Consider the following 18,257-nt stretch of genomic DNA (forward strand, 5'->3'; position numbering starts at 1 on the left):
TTCTAGTAACTTCCCCTTGAATTGCCATAATTATATTTGCTTACTTATCATCGTAGGAAGCGAGATACACTTTTACCGAGTGTTCTAGTAACTTCCCCTTGAATTGCCGTAATTATATTTGCTTACTTATCATCGTAGGAAGCGAGATACACTTTTACCGAGTGTTTGCACGTGTGAGCCTTACGTCGCAAATGTACTCGAAGGACCATTCGAGTACATTTGCCACCATACATTAATTATATTGGTTACTTATCGTATGAATGGACAGCTCTATTTCAACATAGCTTCTGAAAGGCCGGTGATCGCAGCGTACAGACAAAGGATACTATTTATGAGATGCTAATCATAACCAGGAAATTAAGAGGTTGATGTGTGATGAGCTGGGCAGCTTGGGAGATCCAGGTGTCCCCTTGCTCAGTCTCGATATCCATTATCCGGCTCGAAGGACCACATTCGAGAGAGTGGCACCATAAGTATTATAGTGCTTTAAACAAGTATTTTTGTACTTTTTAAACAAGTATTCTAGTGATTTAATCAAGTATTTTAGTGCTTTTAACAAGTATTAACCCCCTAGACCCACCGGTGCATCAATATAAGTTCCATAACAAATGATTCCCCTTCAAAATCCGTCAGTTTCACCTAGAGATGTTTTTTTGCATTGGATGCGTCTCAATCCACTGCATTCACTAGTGTCGCGTTTCCTCATCTGGGGTGAAAGGTGACAGAGATAGAGCGGTGTTTGTCAGACCATTTAGAAATCCTGAAAATCACAAGCTTATTTAGCATCCGAACGGTTTGACGTACAAACTATGACTTAATTTTATGGAAAGGGTAGACTTTCACAAACACAACGGTGTTCTCCATTTTGCTCTATGATTTACAAGTGTCAAGGGACTCGTCTGAAGTCGGTACCGTCAATGTGCCAACTTCTTTGTTTGTAGCGTCAGAACCGTTTGTGCTACAAATTAGTTGAGTATCTGGAGCATCAGCATTTCTGGGTTCGGTTACAGGCTCAAAACAAAACTTTCTTCTGAAATTCGTCAGTCTATTCTTCTTCTGAGAAATGAACTATATTCCATGCGAGAAATTGCCAAGAAACTGAAGATGTCGTACAACGCTGTGTACTACTCCCTTCACAGAGCAGCAGTCTCAACGTCAACAGTGAAGAGGCGACTCCGGGATGCAAAGAAAAAGCCATATCTCAGACTTGCCAATAAAAAGAAAAGATTAAGATGGGCAAAAGCACACTGACACTGGACTGAGGAACTCTGCCTAGAAGGCCAGCATCCCAGAGTTGCCTCTTCACTGTTGACGTTGAGACGAGTGTTTTGAGGGTACTATTTAATGAAGTTGCCAGTTGAGGACTTGTGAGGCGTCTGTTTCTCAAACTAGACACTCTAATGTACTTGTCATCTTGCTCAGTTGTGCACCGGTGCCTCCCACTCCTCTTTCTATTCTGGTTAGAGCCAGTTTGCGCTGTTCTGTGAAGGGAGTAGTACACAGCGTTGTACGAGATATCTAAAAAGGCTCCTAAAATTCAAAATCAAATAGTTAAATGATCCATAGTTTGAACCATCTTAAAACAATTCTATACGTCAGCTTAGCAATTCCCAACTACTTGGACTTACAGGGGTTAAACAAATATTCTAGAACTTTAAAGAAATGTTCTAGGACTTTAAACAAATATTCTAGAACTTTAAACAAATGTTCTAGAACTTTAAACAAATGTTCTAGAACTTTAAACAAATGTTCTAGAACTTTAAACAAATGTTCTAGAACTTTAAACAAATGTTTTATACTTTTATACAGACTCCCCTGTCCTTGTTTCACTCCTCTCTCTGATGCAGATGTCAGCTAGGGTTATGTTTAACTGGATCGTTAGTTATAAAACGTGGTCTCCTCGTCTCTTCTCCCTCTACAGGTGTCAGCTCTTCCTCCAGCCAGCCGGGCGCCTGGAGGGCCTGTACGGCCCGTCGTCTACCTGTATCACCTGGAAGGAGCAGGTCCACCTGAGCTCTGAGGTGCGGTCCCTTCTCCAGTGTCCGTCGGCAGACAGCAGCTTCCTGCCCCTCCAAGTGACCACCTTGGCCACACCAGATCACCTGTCCTTCATTTCCTCCCAGCGAGAGGACGACTGGGACCCTGCCTACGTCATCCACCTCCACCCCGCTGTGACCCTCCGGAACCTGCTACCTTACAGCATCAGATACCTACTGGAGGTAGTACCACTTAGATAACCTAAACATGAAGACAGTCACTAGGCTAGAACCTAAACATGAAGACAGTCACTAGGCTAGGACCTAAACATGAAGACAGTCACTAGGCTAGGACCTAAACATGAAGACAGTCACTAGGCTAGGGCCTAAACATGAAGACAGTCACTAGGCTAGGACCTAAACATGAAGACAGTCACTAGGCTAGGACCTAAACATGAAGACAGTCACTAGGCTAGGACCTAAACATGAAGACAGTCACTAGGCTAGGACCTAAACATGAAGACAGTCACTAGGCTAGGACCTAACCCCTGACCTGTACCCTGCCTTACAGCATCAGATATATACTGGGGGTAGTACCACTTAGATAACCTAAACATGAAGACAGTCACTAGGCTAGGACCTAACTCTAGACCTGTACCCTGCCTTACAGCATCAGATACCTACTGGGGGTAGTAACACTTAGATAACCTAAACATGAAGACAATCACTAGGCTAGGACCTAACTCTAGACCTGTACCCTGCCGTATAGCATCAGATATCTACTGGGGGTAACTCTACACATTCCAGTGACTAAGGGAAGAAGGCACAGGTGTAGACTAAAAGATATATAAGCACAGAATAACAATCAGCCAGCCACTAGACTTTGATTTCATTATTTCCTGTTGTTACGCCATGTTGAGATCCCTCCACAGTGCAAAGATACTTTCCTAACGGATACATTGTCATTATGAAAAATGATCTATCCATTAATCCATCTCTCCAGGGCTCAGCAGATTTCCATGAGCTCCAGGAGGGCAGCACAGCAGACATCCTGAACGCCCGTGTAGGAGGTGAGATCATGGAGATGGTCCTGGTTAAATACCAGGGTCGCAACTGGTCCGGACGTATCCGTATCGCCCAGGACATGCAGGAGTTCTTCCCTGTGTGTTTCGCCTGCGACTCGGCGGAGAAGCTGACCGTGGACCTGAGCGTGCACGTGACGCGACAGCGTGGACGACTGGCGCTGGCGGTCTTTAGCCCCTACTGGGTCGTCAATAAGACGTCCAGGGTTCTGCAGTACCGAGCGGAGGACGTCTCCGTCAAACACGCTTCGGACTTCAGGGACGTCGTCCTCTTCTCCTTCAGGAAGAAGAACATCTTCAGCAAGAACAAGGTAGGAAAGCGTCTCACTGTCTTATTTTATTTAACCTTTATTTAACTAGGCAAGTCCGTTAAGAACAAATTCTTATTTACAATGACGGCCTAGCAAAAGGCAAAAGACCTCCTGCGGGGACGGGGCCTGGGACTAAAATAAATAAATAAATGCAATATAAATATAGGACAAAACACACATCACAACAAGAGAGACAACACAACACTACATAAAGAGAGACCTAAGACAACAACATAGCATGGCAGCAGCACATGACAACACAGCATGGTAGCAACACAACATGGTAGCAGCACAAAACATGGGACAAACATTATTGGTCACAGTCAACAGCACAAAGGGCAAGAAGGTAGAGACAACAATACTGTTGTCACCCAAAGCAGCCACAACTGTCAGTAAGAGCGTCCATGATTGAGTCTTTGAATGAAGAGATGGAGATAAAACTGTCCAGTTTGAGTGTTTGTTGCAGCTCGTTCCAGTCGCTAGCTGCAGCGAACTGAAAAGAGGAGCGACCCAGGGATGTGTGTGCTTTGGGGACCTTTAACAGAATGTGACTGGCAGAATGGGTGTTGTATGTGGAGGATGAGGGCTGCAGTAGATATCTCAGATACGGGGGGAGTGAGGCCTAAGAGGGTTTTATAAATAGGCATCAACCAGTGGGTCTTGCGATGGGTATACAGAGATGACCAGTTTACAAAGGAGTATAGAGTGCTGTGATGTGTCCTAGAAGGAGCATTGGTGGCAAATCTGACGGCTGAATGGTAAAGAACATCTAGCCGCTCGAGAGCACCTTTACCTGCCGATCTATACATTATGTCTCCGTAATCTAGCATGGGTAGGATGGTCATCTGAATCAGGGTTAGTTTGGCAGCTGGGGTGAAAGAGGAGCGATTACGATAGAGGAAACCAAGTCTAGATTTAACTTTAGCCTGCAGCTTTGATATGTGCTGAGAGAAGGACAGTGCGCCATCTAGCCATACTCCCAAGTACTTGTATGAGGTGACTACCTCAAGCTCTAAACCCTCAGAGGTTGTAATCACACCGGTGGGGAGAAGGGCATTCTTCTTACCAAACCACATGACCTTTGTTTTGGAGGTGTTCAGAACAAGGTTAAGGGCAGAGAAAGCTTGTAGGACACTAAGAAAGCTTTGTTGTAGAGCATTTAACACAAAATCCGGGGAGGGGCCAGCTGAGTATAAGACTGTATCATCTGCATATAAATGGATGAGAGAGCTTCCTACTGCCTGAGCTATGTTGTAGATGTAAATTGAGAAGAGTGTAGGGCCTTAGGATTGAGCCTTGGGGTACTCCGTTGGTGACAGGCAGATTTTCTTACTTTATACACTGCACTCTTTGAGAGAGGTAGTTAGCAAACCAAGCCAAAGACCACTCAGAGACACCAAGACTCCTTAGCCGGCCCATAAGAATGGAATGGTCTACTGTATCAAAGGCTTTGGCTAAGTCAATAAAAACAGCAGCACAACATTACTTAGAATCAAGGGCAATGGTGACATCATTGAGGACCTTTAAGGTTGCAGTGACACATCCATAACCTGAGTGGAAACCAGATTGCACCTTAAAGAAGAAAGGGTCTAAACCATCTGAACCAGATGGTTTTTTGGGGTCAAGTTTAAGGAGCTCCTTTAGCACCTCGGATTCAGTGATTGCCTGCAGGGAGAAACTTTGTAGCGGGACAGGAGGAGAAGTTGGAGAAGCATCAGGGATAATCGCATTAGAAGGGGTGGGAGATGAGGAAATGTTGGACGGGCAAGGGAGGCATGGCTGAGTCAAATAGGAATCCTGACTTAATGAAGTGGTAATTAAAGAGCTCAGTCATGTGCTTCTTGTCAGTAACAACCACATCATCAACATTAAGGGACACGGGCAGCTGTGAGGAGGAGGGTTTATTCTCCAGGTCTTTAACCGTTTTCCAGAACTTCTTGGGGTTTAAACTCACAGAGAGAGAACTGCTCCTTAAAGTAACTAACTTTGGCCTTCCGGATAGCCCGAGTGCACCTATTTCTCATTTGCCTGAACGAGAGCCTGTCAGCCTGAGTATGCGTGTGCCGAGCATTTTGCCAAATGCAATTCTTGAGGTGGAGTAACTCTGCAAGATCACGGTCGAACCAGGGGCTGAACCTGTTTTTAATTCTCATTTTCTTTATGGGAGTGGTGTTTGTTAACAATACCACTGAAAATATCAGAAAAGAAGGTCCAAGCGTCTTCGACAGAGGGGATGAAGCTGAATCTATACCATTTTACAGAGGCCAGTTCATGAAAGAAGTCTTGCTCATAAAATATTTTTAGCAAGCGTCTATGACAAATCAAGACAGGTCGTTTCACTGAGCAGCTATTACGAACACGGGCTGTAAAACGGTGATGAATGGTCTTTGAACAGCAGGATGGGGCTTCAGAGGACGCTTCAAAGACTCCTGACACTTGTTGGGCCAAAAGCCCTTTTACTTCACACCTTAGTGCTGATTGAAAACATGTTGAAAAATGTAAGAGCTCATATTAAGCTGTGTCTCTCTCTCTCCGAGGGGAGGCGTGTCTTTCAGTGTTTCAGTTTTCAGTGTCTAACAGTGTTTCTCAAACCTTTCCCCAAACTGCTCCCTGAATTTGATATATCCCAGATGGATTCATTCATAGTTGAATCAGGTGTGCTAGTTCAAGGATTACAACAAAACTGTGAAAATGTCTGGGATTCCTGGAGGAGAGGTGTGAGAAACACTAGTCTCTAACAGACAGCATCTTTAAAAGTGTTTTTCCTCTCTTAGATCAGCTGCTTCTCTCGGTAACGCTGGGTGTTGTCTTTCTACAGCTGTTTCTCTCGGTAACGCTGGGTGTTGTCTTTCTACAGCTGTTTCTCTCGGTAACGCTGGGTGTTGTCTTTCTACAGCTGTTTCTCTCGGTAACGCTGGGTGTTGTCTTTCTACAGCTGTTTCTCTCGGTAACGCTGGGTGTTCTCTTTCTACAGCTGTTTCTCTCGGTAACGCTGGGTGTTGTCTTTCTACAGCTGTTTCTCTCGGTAACGCTGGGTGTTGTCTTTCTACAGCTGTTTCTCTCAGTAACGCTGGGTGTTGTCTTTCTACAGCTGTTTCTCTCGGTAACGCTGGGTGTTGTCTTTCTACAGCTGTTTCTCTCGGTAACGCTGGGTGTTGTCTTTCTACAGCTGTTTCTCTCGGTAACGCTGGGTGTTGTCTTTCTACAGCTGTTTCTCTCGGTAACGCTGGGTGTTGTCTTTCTACAGCTGTTTCTCTCGGTAACGCTGGGTGTTGTCTTTCTACAGCTGTTTCTCTCGGTAACGCTGGGTGTTGTCTTTCTACAGCTGTTTCTCTCGGTAACGCTGGGTGTTGTCTTTCTACAGCTGTTTCTCTCGGTAACGCTGGGTGTTGTCTTTCTACAGCTGTTTCTCTCGGTAACGCTGGGTGTTGTCTTTCTACAGCTGTTTCTCTCGGTAACGCTGGGTGTTGTCTTTCTACAGCTGTTTCTCTCGGTAACGCTGGGTGTTGTCTTTCTACAGCTGTTTCTCTCGGTAACGACTGGGTGTTGTCTTTCTACAGCTGTTTCTCTCGGTAACGACTGGGTGTTGTCTTTCTACAGCTGTTTCTCTCGGTAACGCTGGGTGTTGTCTTTCTACAGCTGTTTCTCTCGGTAACGCTGGGTGTTGTCTTTCTACAGCTGTTTCTCTCGGTAACGCTGGGTGTTGTCTTTCTACAGCTGTTTCTCTCGGTAACGCTGGGTGTTGTCTTTCTACAGCTGTTTCTCTCGGTAACGCTGGGTGTTGTCTTTCTACAGCTGTTTCTCTCGGTAACGCTGGGTGTTCTCTTTCTACGGCTGTTTCTCTCGGTAACGCTGGGTGTTGTCTTTCTACAGCTGCAGCTCTGTGTGTCCACCAGTTCCTGGTCTGATGGCTTCTCATTGGATACGGTGGGGAGTTATGGGTGTGTCAGATGCCCTGCCAACACCATGGACTATCTGGTGAGAAAATGACAACATACACAAAGAGTCACAACTCTCTGGAATGTACCTTTTTTTATTTAGCATATAATGCTTTATCCAAGTGACTTACAGTGAACTCATTCAGTGACTCATGCAGGACTCAAACCCACAACTATGATGTTCTGTGTTTTAACCAACCGAGACACTATGAGGACGTACAGTCTGACAGTATAAGTCATGTGTTTGTAGGCTGTGAGGACGTACAGTCTGACGGTATAAGTCGTGTGGTTGTAGGTTGGCGTCAGCATTCAGATGAGTAGTTTCAACCTGACCAAGATGGTGACCATGAGTCCGTTCTTCACGCTGGTCAACAAGTCTTCCTACGAGCTGGAGGTGGGAGAGGTGCGGACTGAGGAGGGCAGCGTCAACGGGAAGTGGCACTACATCTCCTCTACAGAGGTGAGGACCGGCTGTGTGTGTTGCTTTGCTATGCTTGTGAGGACCGGCTGTGTGTGTTGCTTTGCTATGCTTGTGAGGACCGGCTGTGTGTGTTGCTTTGCTATGCTTGTGAGGACCGGCTGTGTGTGTTGCTTTGCTATGCTTGTGAGGACCGGCTGTGTGTGTTGCTTTGCTATGCTTGTGAGGACCGGCTGTGTGTGTTGCTTTGCTATGCTTGTGAGGACCGGCTGTGTGTGTTGCTTTGCTATGCTTGTGAGGACCGGCTGTGTGTGTTGCTTTGCTATGCTTGTGGGGACCGGCTGTGTGTGTTGCTTTGCTATGCTTGTGAGGACCGGCTGTGTGTGTTGCTTTGCTATGCTTGTGAGGACCGGCTGTGTGTGTTGCTTTGCTATGCTTGTGGGGACCGGCTGTGTGTGTTGCTTTGCTATGCTTGTGGGGACCGGCTGTGTGTGTTGCTTTGCTATGCTTGTGAGGACCGGCTGTGTGTGTTGCTTTGCTATGCTTGTGAGGACCGGCTGTGTGTGTTGCTTTGCTATGCTTGTGAGGACCGGCTGTGTGTGTTGCTTTGCTATGCTTGTGAGGACCGGCTGTGTGTGTTGCTTTGCTATGCTTGTGAGGACCGGCTGTGTGTGTTGCTTTGCTATGCTTGTGAGGACCGGCTGTGTGTGTTGCTTTGCTATGCTTGTGAGGACCGGCTGTGTGTGTTGCTTTGCTATGCTTGTGAGGACCGGCTGTGTGTGTTGCTTTGCTATGCTTGTGAGGACCGGCTGTGTGTGTTGCTTTGCTATGCTTGTGGGGACCGGCTGTGTGTGTTGCTTTGCTATGCTTGTGAGGACCGGCTGTGTGTGTTGCTTTGCTATGCTTGTGAGGACCGGCTGTGTGTGTTGCTTTGCTATGCTTGTGAGGACCGGCTGTGTGTGTTGCTTTGCTATGCTTGTGGGGACCGGCTGTGTGTGTTGCTTTGCTATGCTTGTGAGGACCGGCTGTGTGTGTTGCTTTGCTATGCTTGTGAGGACCGGCTGTGTGTGTTGCTTTGCTATGCTTGTGGGGACCGGCTGTGTGTGTTGCTTTGCTATGCTTGTGGGGACCGGCTGTGTGTGTTGCTTTGCTATGCTTGTGAGGACCGGCTGTGTGTGTTGCTTTGCTATGCTTGTGGGGACCGGCTGTGTGTGTTGCTTTGCTATGCTTGTGAGGACCGGCTGTGTGTGTTGCTTTGCTATGCTTGTGAGGACCGGCTGTGTGTGTTGCTTTGCTATGCTTGTGAGGACCGGCTGTGTGTGTTGCTTTGCTATGCTTGTGAGGACCGGCTGTGTGTGTTGCTTTGCTATGCTTGTGGGGACCGGCTGTGTGTGTTGCTTTGCTATGCTTGTGAGGACCGGCTGTGTGTGTTGCTTTGCTATGCTTGTGAGGACCGGCTGTGTGTGTTGCTTTGCTATGCTTGTGGGGACCGGCTGTGTGTGTTGCTTTGCTATGCTTGTGAGGACCGGCTGTGTGTGTTGCTTTGCTATGCTTGTGAGGACCGGCTGTGTGTGTTGCTTTGCTATGCTTGTGAGGACCGGCTGTGTGTGTTGCTTTGCTATGCTTGTGAGGACCGGCTGTGTGTGTTGCTTTGCTATGCTTGTGAGGACCGGCTGTGTGTGTTGCTTTGCTATGCTTGTGGGGACCGGCTGTGTGTGTTGCTTTGCTATGCTTGTGAGGACCGGCTGTGTGTGTTGCTTTGCTATGCTTGTGGGGACCGGCTGTGTGTGTTGCTTTGCTATGCTTGTGAGGACCGGCTGTGTGTGTTGCTTTGCTATGCTTGTGAGGACCAGCTGTGTGTGTTGCTTTGCTATGCTTGTGAGGACCGGCTGTGTGTGTTGCTTTGCTATGCTTGTGGGGACCGGCTGTGTGTGTTGCTTTGCTATGCTTGTGGGGACCGGCTGTGTGTGTTGCTTTGCTATGCTTGTGAGGACCGGCTGTGTGTGTTGCTTTGCTATGCTTGTGAGGACCGGCTGTGTGTGTTGCTTTGCTATGCTTGTGAGGACCGGCTGTGTGTGTTGCTTTGCTATGCTTGTGAGGACCGGCTGTGTGTGTTGCTTTGCTATGCTTGTGGGGACCGGCTGTGTGTGTTGCTTTGCTATGCTTGTGAGGACCGGCTGTGTGTGTTGCTTTGCTATGCTTGTGAGGACCGGCTGTGTGTGTTGCTTTGCTATGCTTGTGAGGACCGGCTGTGTGTGTTGCTTTGCTATGCTTGTGAGGACCGGCTGTGTGTGTTGCTTTGCTATGCTTGTGAGGACCGGCTGTGTGTGTTGCTTTGCTATGCTTGTGGGGACCGGCTGTGTGTGTTGCTTTGCTATGCTTGTGAGGACCGGCTGTGTGTGTTGCTTTGCTATGCTTGTGAGGACCGGCTGTGTGTGTTGCTTTGCTATGCTTGTGGGGACCGGCTGTGTGTGTTGCTTTGCTATGCTTGTGAGGACCGGCTGTGTGTGTTGCTTTGCTATGCTTGTGGTGACCGGCTGTGTGTGTTGCTTTGCTATGCTTGTGAGGACCGGCTGTGTGTGTTGCTTTGCTATGCTTGTGGGGACCGGCTGTGTGTGTTGCTTTGCTATGCTTGTGAGGACCGGCTGTGTGTGTTGCTTTGCTATGCTTGTGGGGACCGGCTGTGTGTGTTGCTTTGCTATGCTTGTGAGGACCGGCTGTGTGTGTTGCTTTGCTATGCTTGTGAGGACCGGCTGTGTGTGTTGCTTTGCTATGCTTGTGAGGACCGGCTGTGTGTGTTGCTTTGCTATGCTTGTGAGGACCGGCTGTGTGTGTTGCTTTGCTATGCTTGTGGGGACCGGCTGTGTGTGTTGCTTTGCTATGCTTGTGAGGACCGGCTGTGTGTGTTGCTTTGCTATGCTTGTGAGGACCGGCTGTGTGTGTTGCTTTGCTATGCTTGTGAGGACCGGCTGTGTGTGTTGCTTTGCTATGCTTGTGAGGACCGGCTGTGTGTGTTGCTTTGCTATGCTTGTGGGGACCGGCTGTGTGTGTTGCTTTGCTATGCTTGTGAGGACCGGCTGTGTGTGTTGCTTTGCTATGCTTGTGAGGACCGGCTGTGTGTGTTGCTTTGCTATGCTTGTGGGGACCGGCTGTGTGTGTTGCTTTGCTATGCTTGTGAGGACCGGCTGTGTGTGTTGCTTTGCTATGCTTGTGGTGACCGGCTGTGTGTGTTGCTTTGCTATGCTTGTGAGGACCGGCTGTGTGTGTTGCTTTGCTATGCTTGTGGGGACCGGCTGTGTGTGTTGCTTTGCTATGCTTGTGAGGACCGGCTGTGTGTGTTGCTTTGCTATGCTTGTGGGGACCGGCTGTGTGTGTTGCTTTGCTATGCTTGTGAGGACCGGCTGTGTGTGTTGCTTTGCTATGCTTGTGAGGACCGGCTGTGTGTGTTGCTTTGCTATGCTTGTGAGGACCGGCTGTGTGTGTTGCTTTGCTATGCTTGTGAGGACCGGCTGTGTGTGTTGCTTTGCTATGCTTGTGAGGACCGGCTGTGTGTGTTGCTTTGCTATGCTTGTGAGGACCGGCTGTGTGTGTTGCTTTGCTATGCTTGTGAGGACCGGCTGTGTGTGTTGCTTTGCTATGCTTGTGAGGACCGGCTGTGTGTGTTGCTTTGCTATGCTTGTGAGGACCGGCTGTGTGTGTTGCTTTGCTATGCTTGTGAGGACCGGCTGTGTGTGTTGCTTTGCTATGCTTGTGAGGACCGGCTGTGTGTGTTGCTTTGCTATGCTTGTGAGGACCGGCTGTGTGTGTTGCTTTGCTATGCTTGTGAGGACCGGCTGTGTGTGTTGCTTTGCTATGCTTGTGAGGACCGGCTGTGTGTGTTGCTTTGCTATGCTTGTGGGGACCGGCTGTGTGTGTTGCTTTGCTATGCTTGTGAGGACCGGCTGTGTGTGTTGCTTTGCTATGCTTGTGAGGACCGGCTGTGTGTGTTGCTTTGCTATGCTTGTGGGGACCGGCTGTGTGTGTTGCTTTGCTATGCTTGTGAGGACCGGCTGTGTGTGTTGCTTTGCTATGCTTGTGGGGACCGGCTGTGTGTGTTGCTTTGCTATGCTTGTGAGGACCGGCTGTGTGTGTTGCTTTGCTATGCTTGTGAGGACCGGCTGTGTGTGTTGCTTTGCTATGCTTGTGAGGACCGGCTGTGTGTGTTGCTTTGCTATGCTTGTGAGGACCGGCTGTGTGTGTTGCTTTGCTATGCTTGTGAGGACCGGCTGTGTGTGTTGCTTTGCTATGCTTGTGAGGACCGGCTGTGTGTGTTGCTTTGCTATGCTTGTGAGGACCGGCTGTGTGTGTTGCTTTGCTATGCTTGTGAGGACCGGCTGTGTGTGTTGCTTTGCTATGCTTGTGAGGACCGGCTGTGTGTGTTGCTTTGCTATGCTTGTGAGGACCGGCTGTGTGTGTTGCTTTGCTATGCTTGTGAGGACCGGCTGTGTGTGTTGCTTTGCTATGCTTGTGAGGACCGGCTGTGTGTGTTGCTTTGCTATGCTTGTGAGGACCGGCTGTGTGTGTTGCTTTGCTATGCTTGTGAGGACCGGCTGTGTGTGTTGCTTTGCTATGCTTGTGAGGACCGGCTGTGTGTGTTGCTTTGCTATGCTTGTGAGGACCGGCTGTGTGTGTTGCTTTGCTATGCTTGTGAGGACCGGCTGTGTGTGTTGCTTTGCTATGCTTGTGGGGACCGGCTGTGTGTGTTGCTTTGCTATGCTTGTGAGGACCGGCTGTGTGTGTTGCTTTGCTATGCTTGTGAGGACCGGCTGTGTGTGTTGCTTTGCTATGCTTGTGAGGACCGGCTGTGTGTGTTGCTTTGCTATGCTTGTGAGGACCGGCTGTGTGTGTTGCTTTGCTATGCTTGTGGGGACCGGCTGTGTGTGTTGCTTTGCTATGCTTGTGAGGACCGGCTGTGTGTGTTGCTTTGCTATGCTTGTGAGGACCGGCTGTGTGTGTTGCTTTGCTATGCTTGTGAGGACCGGCTGTGTGTGTTGCTTTGCTATGCTTGTGAGGACCGGCTGTGTGTGTTGCTTTGCTATGCTTGTGAGGACCGGCTGTGTGTGTTGCTTTGCTATGCTTGTGGGGACCGGCTGTGTGTGTTGCTTTGCTATGCTTGTGAGGACCGGCTGTGTGTGTTGCTTTGCTATGCTTGTGGGGACCGACTCTGTGTGTGTGTGTGTGTGTGTGTGTGTGTGTGTGTGTGTGTGTGTGTGTGTGTGTGTGTGTGTGTGTGTGTGGACGTAATCGTGAACGAATGATGAGCGTGTTCCTCTGTCTGTGCATGATTGTGACTGACTGTTGTCTTCCCTGTGTCTGACTGTTGTCTTCCCTGTGTCTGACTGTTGTCTTCCCTGTGTCTGACTGTTGTCTTCCCTGTGTCTGACTGTTGTCTTCCCTCTGTCCGACTGTTGTCTTCCCTCTGACTGACTGTTGTCTTCCCCGTGTATGACTGTTGTCTTCCCTGTGACTGACTGTTGTCTTCCCTGTGACTGACTGTTGTCTTCCCTGTGTCCCTCTGACTGTTGTCTTCCCTGTGTCCCTCTGACTGTTGTCTTGCCTGTGTCCCTCTGACTGTTGTCTTGCCTGTGTCCCACTGACTGTTGTCTTCCCTGTGACTGACTGTTGTCTTGCCTGTGTCCCTCTGACTGTTGTCTTGCCTGTGTCCCTCTGACTGTTGTCTTGCCTGTGTCCCTCTGACTGTTGTCTTCCCTGTGTCCCTCTGACTGTTGTCTTCCCTGTGTCCCTCTGACTGTTGTCTTCCCTGTGTCCCTCTGACTGTTGTCTTCCCTGTGTCCCTCTGACTGTTGTCTTCCCTGTGTCCCTCTGACTGTTGTCTTCCCTGTGTCCCTCTGACTGTTGTCTTCCCTGTGACTGACTGTTGTCTTGCCTGTGTCCCTCTGACTGTTGTCTTCCCTGTGTCCCTCTGACTGTTGTCTTGCCTGTGTCCCTCTGACTGTTGTCTTCCCTGTGACTGACTGTTGTCTTGCCTGTGTCCCTCTGACTGTTGTCTTCCCTGTGTCCCTCTGACTGTTGTCTTCCCTGTGTCCCTCTGACTGTTGTCTTCCCTGTGTCCCTCTGACTGTTGTCTTCCCTGTGTCCCTCTGACTGTTGTCTTGCCTGTGTCCCTCTGACTGTTGTCTTGCCTGTGTCCCTCTGACTGTTGTCTTGCCTGTGTTTCCAGTGCCTCCCTCTCTGGCCAGAGTTGATCACAGGGAAGCTGTGTGTCAGAGTAGTGGGCTCAGACTCCAAGTCCAAGTCCTTCTTCTTCAACAAGCAGGACAACGGAACCCTGCTGGGCATGGACCAGGTCAGTGTCCCTGCAGATACACCACATATCACTGACCTGATGTACCCTCCTTTAACCTCTCTTCCTGTCTGTTGTAGTATGGAGGTGTTATCAACTGTGACCTCTCTTCCTGTCTGTTGTAGTATGGAGGTGGTATCAACTGTGACCTCTCTTCCTGTCTGTTGTAGTATGGAGGTGTTATCAACTGTGACCTCTCTCCCTGTCTGTTGTAGTATGGAGGTGTTATCAACTGTGACCTCTCTTCCTGTCTGTTGTAGTATGGAGGTGTTATCAACTGTGACCTCTCTTCCTGTCTGTTGTAGTATGGAGGTGGTATCAACTGTGACCTCTCTTCCTGTCTGTTGTAGTATGGAGGTGTTATCAACTGTGACCTCTCTTCCTGTCTGTTGTAGTATGGAGGTGTTATCAACTGTGACCTCTCTTCCTGTCTGTTGTAGTATGGAGTAGGTATCAACTGTGACCTCTCTTCCTGTCTGTTGTAGTATGGAGGTGTTATCAACTGTGACCTCTCTTCCTGTCTGTTGTAGTATGGAGATGGTGTTATCAACTGTGACCTCTCTTCCTGTCTGTTGTAGTATGGAGGTGGTATCAACTGTGACCTCTCTTCCTGTCTGTTGTAGTATGGAGGTGTTATCAACTGTGACCTCTCTTCCTGTCTGTTGTAGTATGGAGGTGTTATCAACTGTGACCTCTCTTCCTGTCTGTTGTAGTATGGAGGTGTTGTTAACTGTGACCTCTCTTCCTGTCTGTTGTAGTATGGAGGTGTTATCAACTGTGACCTCTCTTCCTGTCTGTTGTAGTATGGAGATGGTGTTATCAACTGTGACCTCTCTTCCTGTCTGTTGTAGTATGGAGTTGTTATCAACTGTGACCTCTCTTCCTGTCTGTTGTAGTATGGAGTTGTTATCAACTGTGACCTCTCTTCCTGTCTGTTGTAGTATGGAGGTGATATCAACTGTGACCTCTCTTCCTGTCTGTTGTAGTATGGAGGTGATATCAACTGTGACCTCTCTTCCTGTCTGTTGTAGTATGGAGGTGTGATAGTCGACGTGAACATCTCAGACAACTCTACTGTGATCAGCTTCACTGACTATTATGATGGAGCTGCTCCAGCTCTCATAGTCAACCACACGCCCTGGGTTACCATCACCTACAGACAGAGGTTAGACTGAACATAACCCATAGCCCTAACCTTAACCCATATCCCTAACCCATTTCCCTAGCCCTTAACCCTAAACCATATCCCTAACCCATAGCCCTAACCCTTAACCCTAAACCAAAGCCCTAACCCATATCCCTAACCCATAGCCCTAACCTATATCCCTAACGTAACCCATAGCCCTAACCCATAGCCATAACCCATAGCCATAACCCATAGCCCTAACCCATAGCCCTAACCCATAGCCCTAACCCATAGCCCTAACCCATAGCCCTAACCCATAGCCCTAACCCATAGCCCTAACCGTAACCCATATCCCTAACCCATAGCCCTAACCTATAGCCCTAACCCATATCCCTAACCCATATCCCTAACCCATAGCCCTAACCCATAGCCCTAACCCATAACCCTAAACCATAACCCTAAACCATAACCCTAGCCCTTAACCCTAACCCATAGCCGTAACCCTTAACCCTAACCCATATCCCTAGCCCTTATCCCTAACCCAACCCCTAACCCATAGCTCTAACCCTAACCCATATCCTTAACCCTAACCCATATCCCTAGCCCATATCCCTAGCCCATATCCGTAACCCATATCCCTAACCCATAACCCTAACCCATAGCCCTAACCCATAGCCCTAACCCATAGCCCTAACCCATAGCCCTAACCCAAAGCCCTAACCCAAAGCCCTAACCCAAAGCCCTAACCCAAAGCCCTAACCCAAAGCCCTAACCCATATCCCTAACCCATATCCCTAACCGTAACCCATATCCCTAACCCCTAACCCATAGCCCTAACCCATAGCCCTAACCCCTACCCATACCTAACCCATATCCCTAACCCATATCCCTAACCGTAACCCATGTCCCTAACCCATATCCCTAACCCATATCCCTAACCCATATCCCTAACCCATATCCCTAACCGTAACCCATATCCCTAACCCATAGCCCTAACCCATAGCCCTAACCCATAGCCCTAACCCATAGCCCTAACCCATATCCCTAACCGTAACCCATATCCCTAACCCATAGCCCTAACCCATATCCCTAACCCATATCCCTAACCCATATCCCTAACCGTAACCCATATCCCTAACCCATATCCCTAACCCATATCCCTAACCCATATCCCTAACCCATAGCCCTAACCCATAGCCCTAACCCATAGCCCTAACCCATATCCCTAACCGTAACCCATAGCCCTAACCCATAGCCATAACCCATAGCCCTAACCCATAGCCCTAACCCATAGCCCTAACCCATAGCCCTAACCCATAGCCCTAACCCATAGCCCATATCCCTAACCCATAGCCCTAACCTATAGCCCTAACCCATATCCCTAACCCATATCCCTAACCCATAGCCCTAACCCATAGCCCTAACCCATAACCCTAAACCATAACCCTAGCCCTTAACCCTAACCCATAGCCGTAACCCTTAACCCTAACCCATATCCCTAGCCCTTATCCCTAACCCAACCCCTAACCCATAGCTCTAACCCTAACCCATATCCGTAACCCATATCCTTAACCCTAACCCATATCCCTAGCCCATATCCGTAACCCATATCCCTAACCCATATCCCTAACCCATAACCCTAACCCATAGCCCTAACCCATAGCCCTAACCCATAGCCCTAACCCATAGCCCTAACCCAAAGCCCTAACCCAAAGCCCTAACCCAAAGCCCTAACCCAAAGCCCTAACCCAAAGCCCTAACTCAAAGCCCTAACCCATATCCCTAACCCATATCCCTAACCGTAACCCATATCCCTAACCGTAACCCATATCCCTAACCCATAGCCCTAACCCATATCCCTAACCCATATCCCTAACCCATATCCCTAACCGTAACCCATATCCCTAACCCATATCCCTAACCCATATCCCTAACCCATATCCCTAACCCATAGCCCTAACCCATAGCCCTAACCCATATCCCTAACCGTAACCCATATCCCTAACCCATATCCCTAACCGTAACCCATATCCCTAACCCATAGCCCATATCCCTAACCCATATCCCTAACCCATATCCCTAACCCATAGCCCTAACCCGTAACCCATATCCCTAACCCATAGCCCTAACCCGTAACCCATATCCCTAACCCATATCCGTAACCGTAACCCATATCCCTAACCCATATCCCTAACCCATATCCCTAACCCATATCCCTAACCCATATCCCTAACCCATATCCCTCACCCATATCCCTCACCCATATCCCTAACCCGTAAACCATATCCCTAACCCATATCCCTAACCCATATCCCTAACCCATATCCCTAACCCATATCCCTAACCGTAACCCATATCCCTAACCCATATCCCTAACCCATATCCCTAACCCATAGCCCTAACCCATAGCCCTAACCCATATCCCTAACCCATAGCCCTAACCCATAGCCCTAACCCATAGCCCTAACCCCAACCCATACCTAACCCATATCCCTAACCCATATCCCTAACCGTAACCCATATCCCTAACCCATATCCCTAACCCATATCCCTAACCCATATCCCTAACCCATAGCCCTAACCCATAGCCCTAACCCCTAACCCATATCCCTAACCCATAGCCCTAACCCATATCCCTAACCCATATCCCTAACCCATATCCGTAACCGTAACCCATATCCCTAACCCATATCCCTAACCCATATCCCTCACCCATATCCCTAACCCGTAAACCATATCCCTAACCCATATCCCTAACCTATATCCCTAACCTATATCCCTAACCCATATCCCTAACCCATATCCCTAACCCATATCCCTAACCCATATCCCTAACCCATATCCCTAACCCATATCCCTAACCCATAGCCCTAACCCATATCCCTAACCCATATCCCTAACCCATAGCCCTAACCCATAGCCCTAACCCATAGCCCTGACCCATAGCCCTGACCCATAGCCCTGACCCATAGCCCTAACCCATAGCCCTGACCCATATCCCTAACCCATAGCCCTAACCCATAGCCCTAACCCATAGCCCTAACCCATATCCCTAACCCATAT

The 18,257-nt window shown here is 48.7% G+C and overlaps 1 protein-coding gene across 1 annotated transcript in view; it reads left to right on the forward strand.

Annotated features, from left to right (window-relative positions):
* LOC129842936 (intermembrane lipid transfer protein VPS13C-like) overlaps nt 1–18,257 on the forward strand; it is a 194,313-nt gene that overhangs the window by 104,218 nt on the left and 71,838 nt on the right. Inside the window, 6 exon segments of the mRNA XM_055911643.1 lie at nt 1,922–2,219; nt 2,980–3,369; nt 7,243–7,347; nt 7,603–7,767; nt 13,946–14,071; nt 15,100–15,233. Of these exon segments, the coding sequence (XP_055767618.1) occupies nt 1,922–2,219; nt 2,980–3,369; nt 7,243–7,347; nt 7,603–7,767; nt 13,946–14,071; nt 15,100–15,233 (1,218 nt within the window).

This window comes from Salvelinus fontinalis, unplaced genomic scaffold, assembly GCF_029448725.1.
Source record: "Salvelinus fontinalis isolate EN_2023a unplaced genomic scaffold, ASM2944872v1 scaffold_0075, whole genome shotgun sequence".
NCBI lineage: Eukaryota > Metazoa > Chordata > Actinopteri > Salmoniformes > Salmonidae > Salvelinus > Salvelinus fontinalis.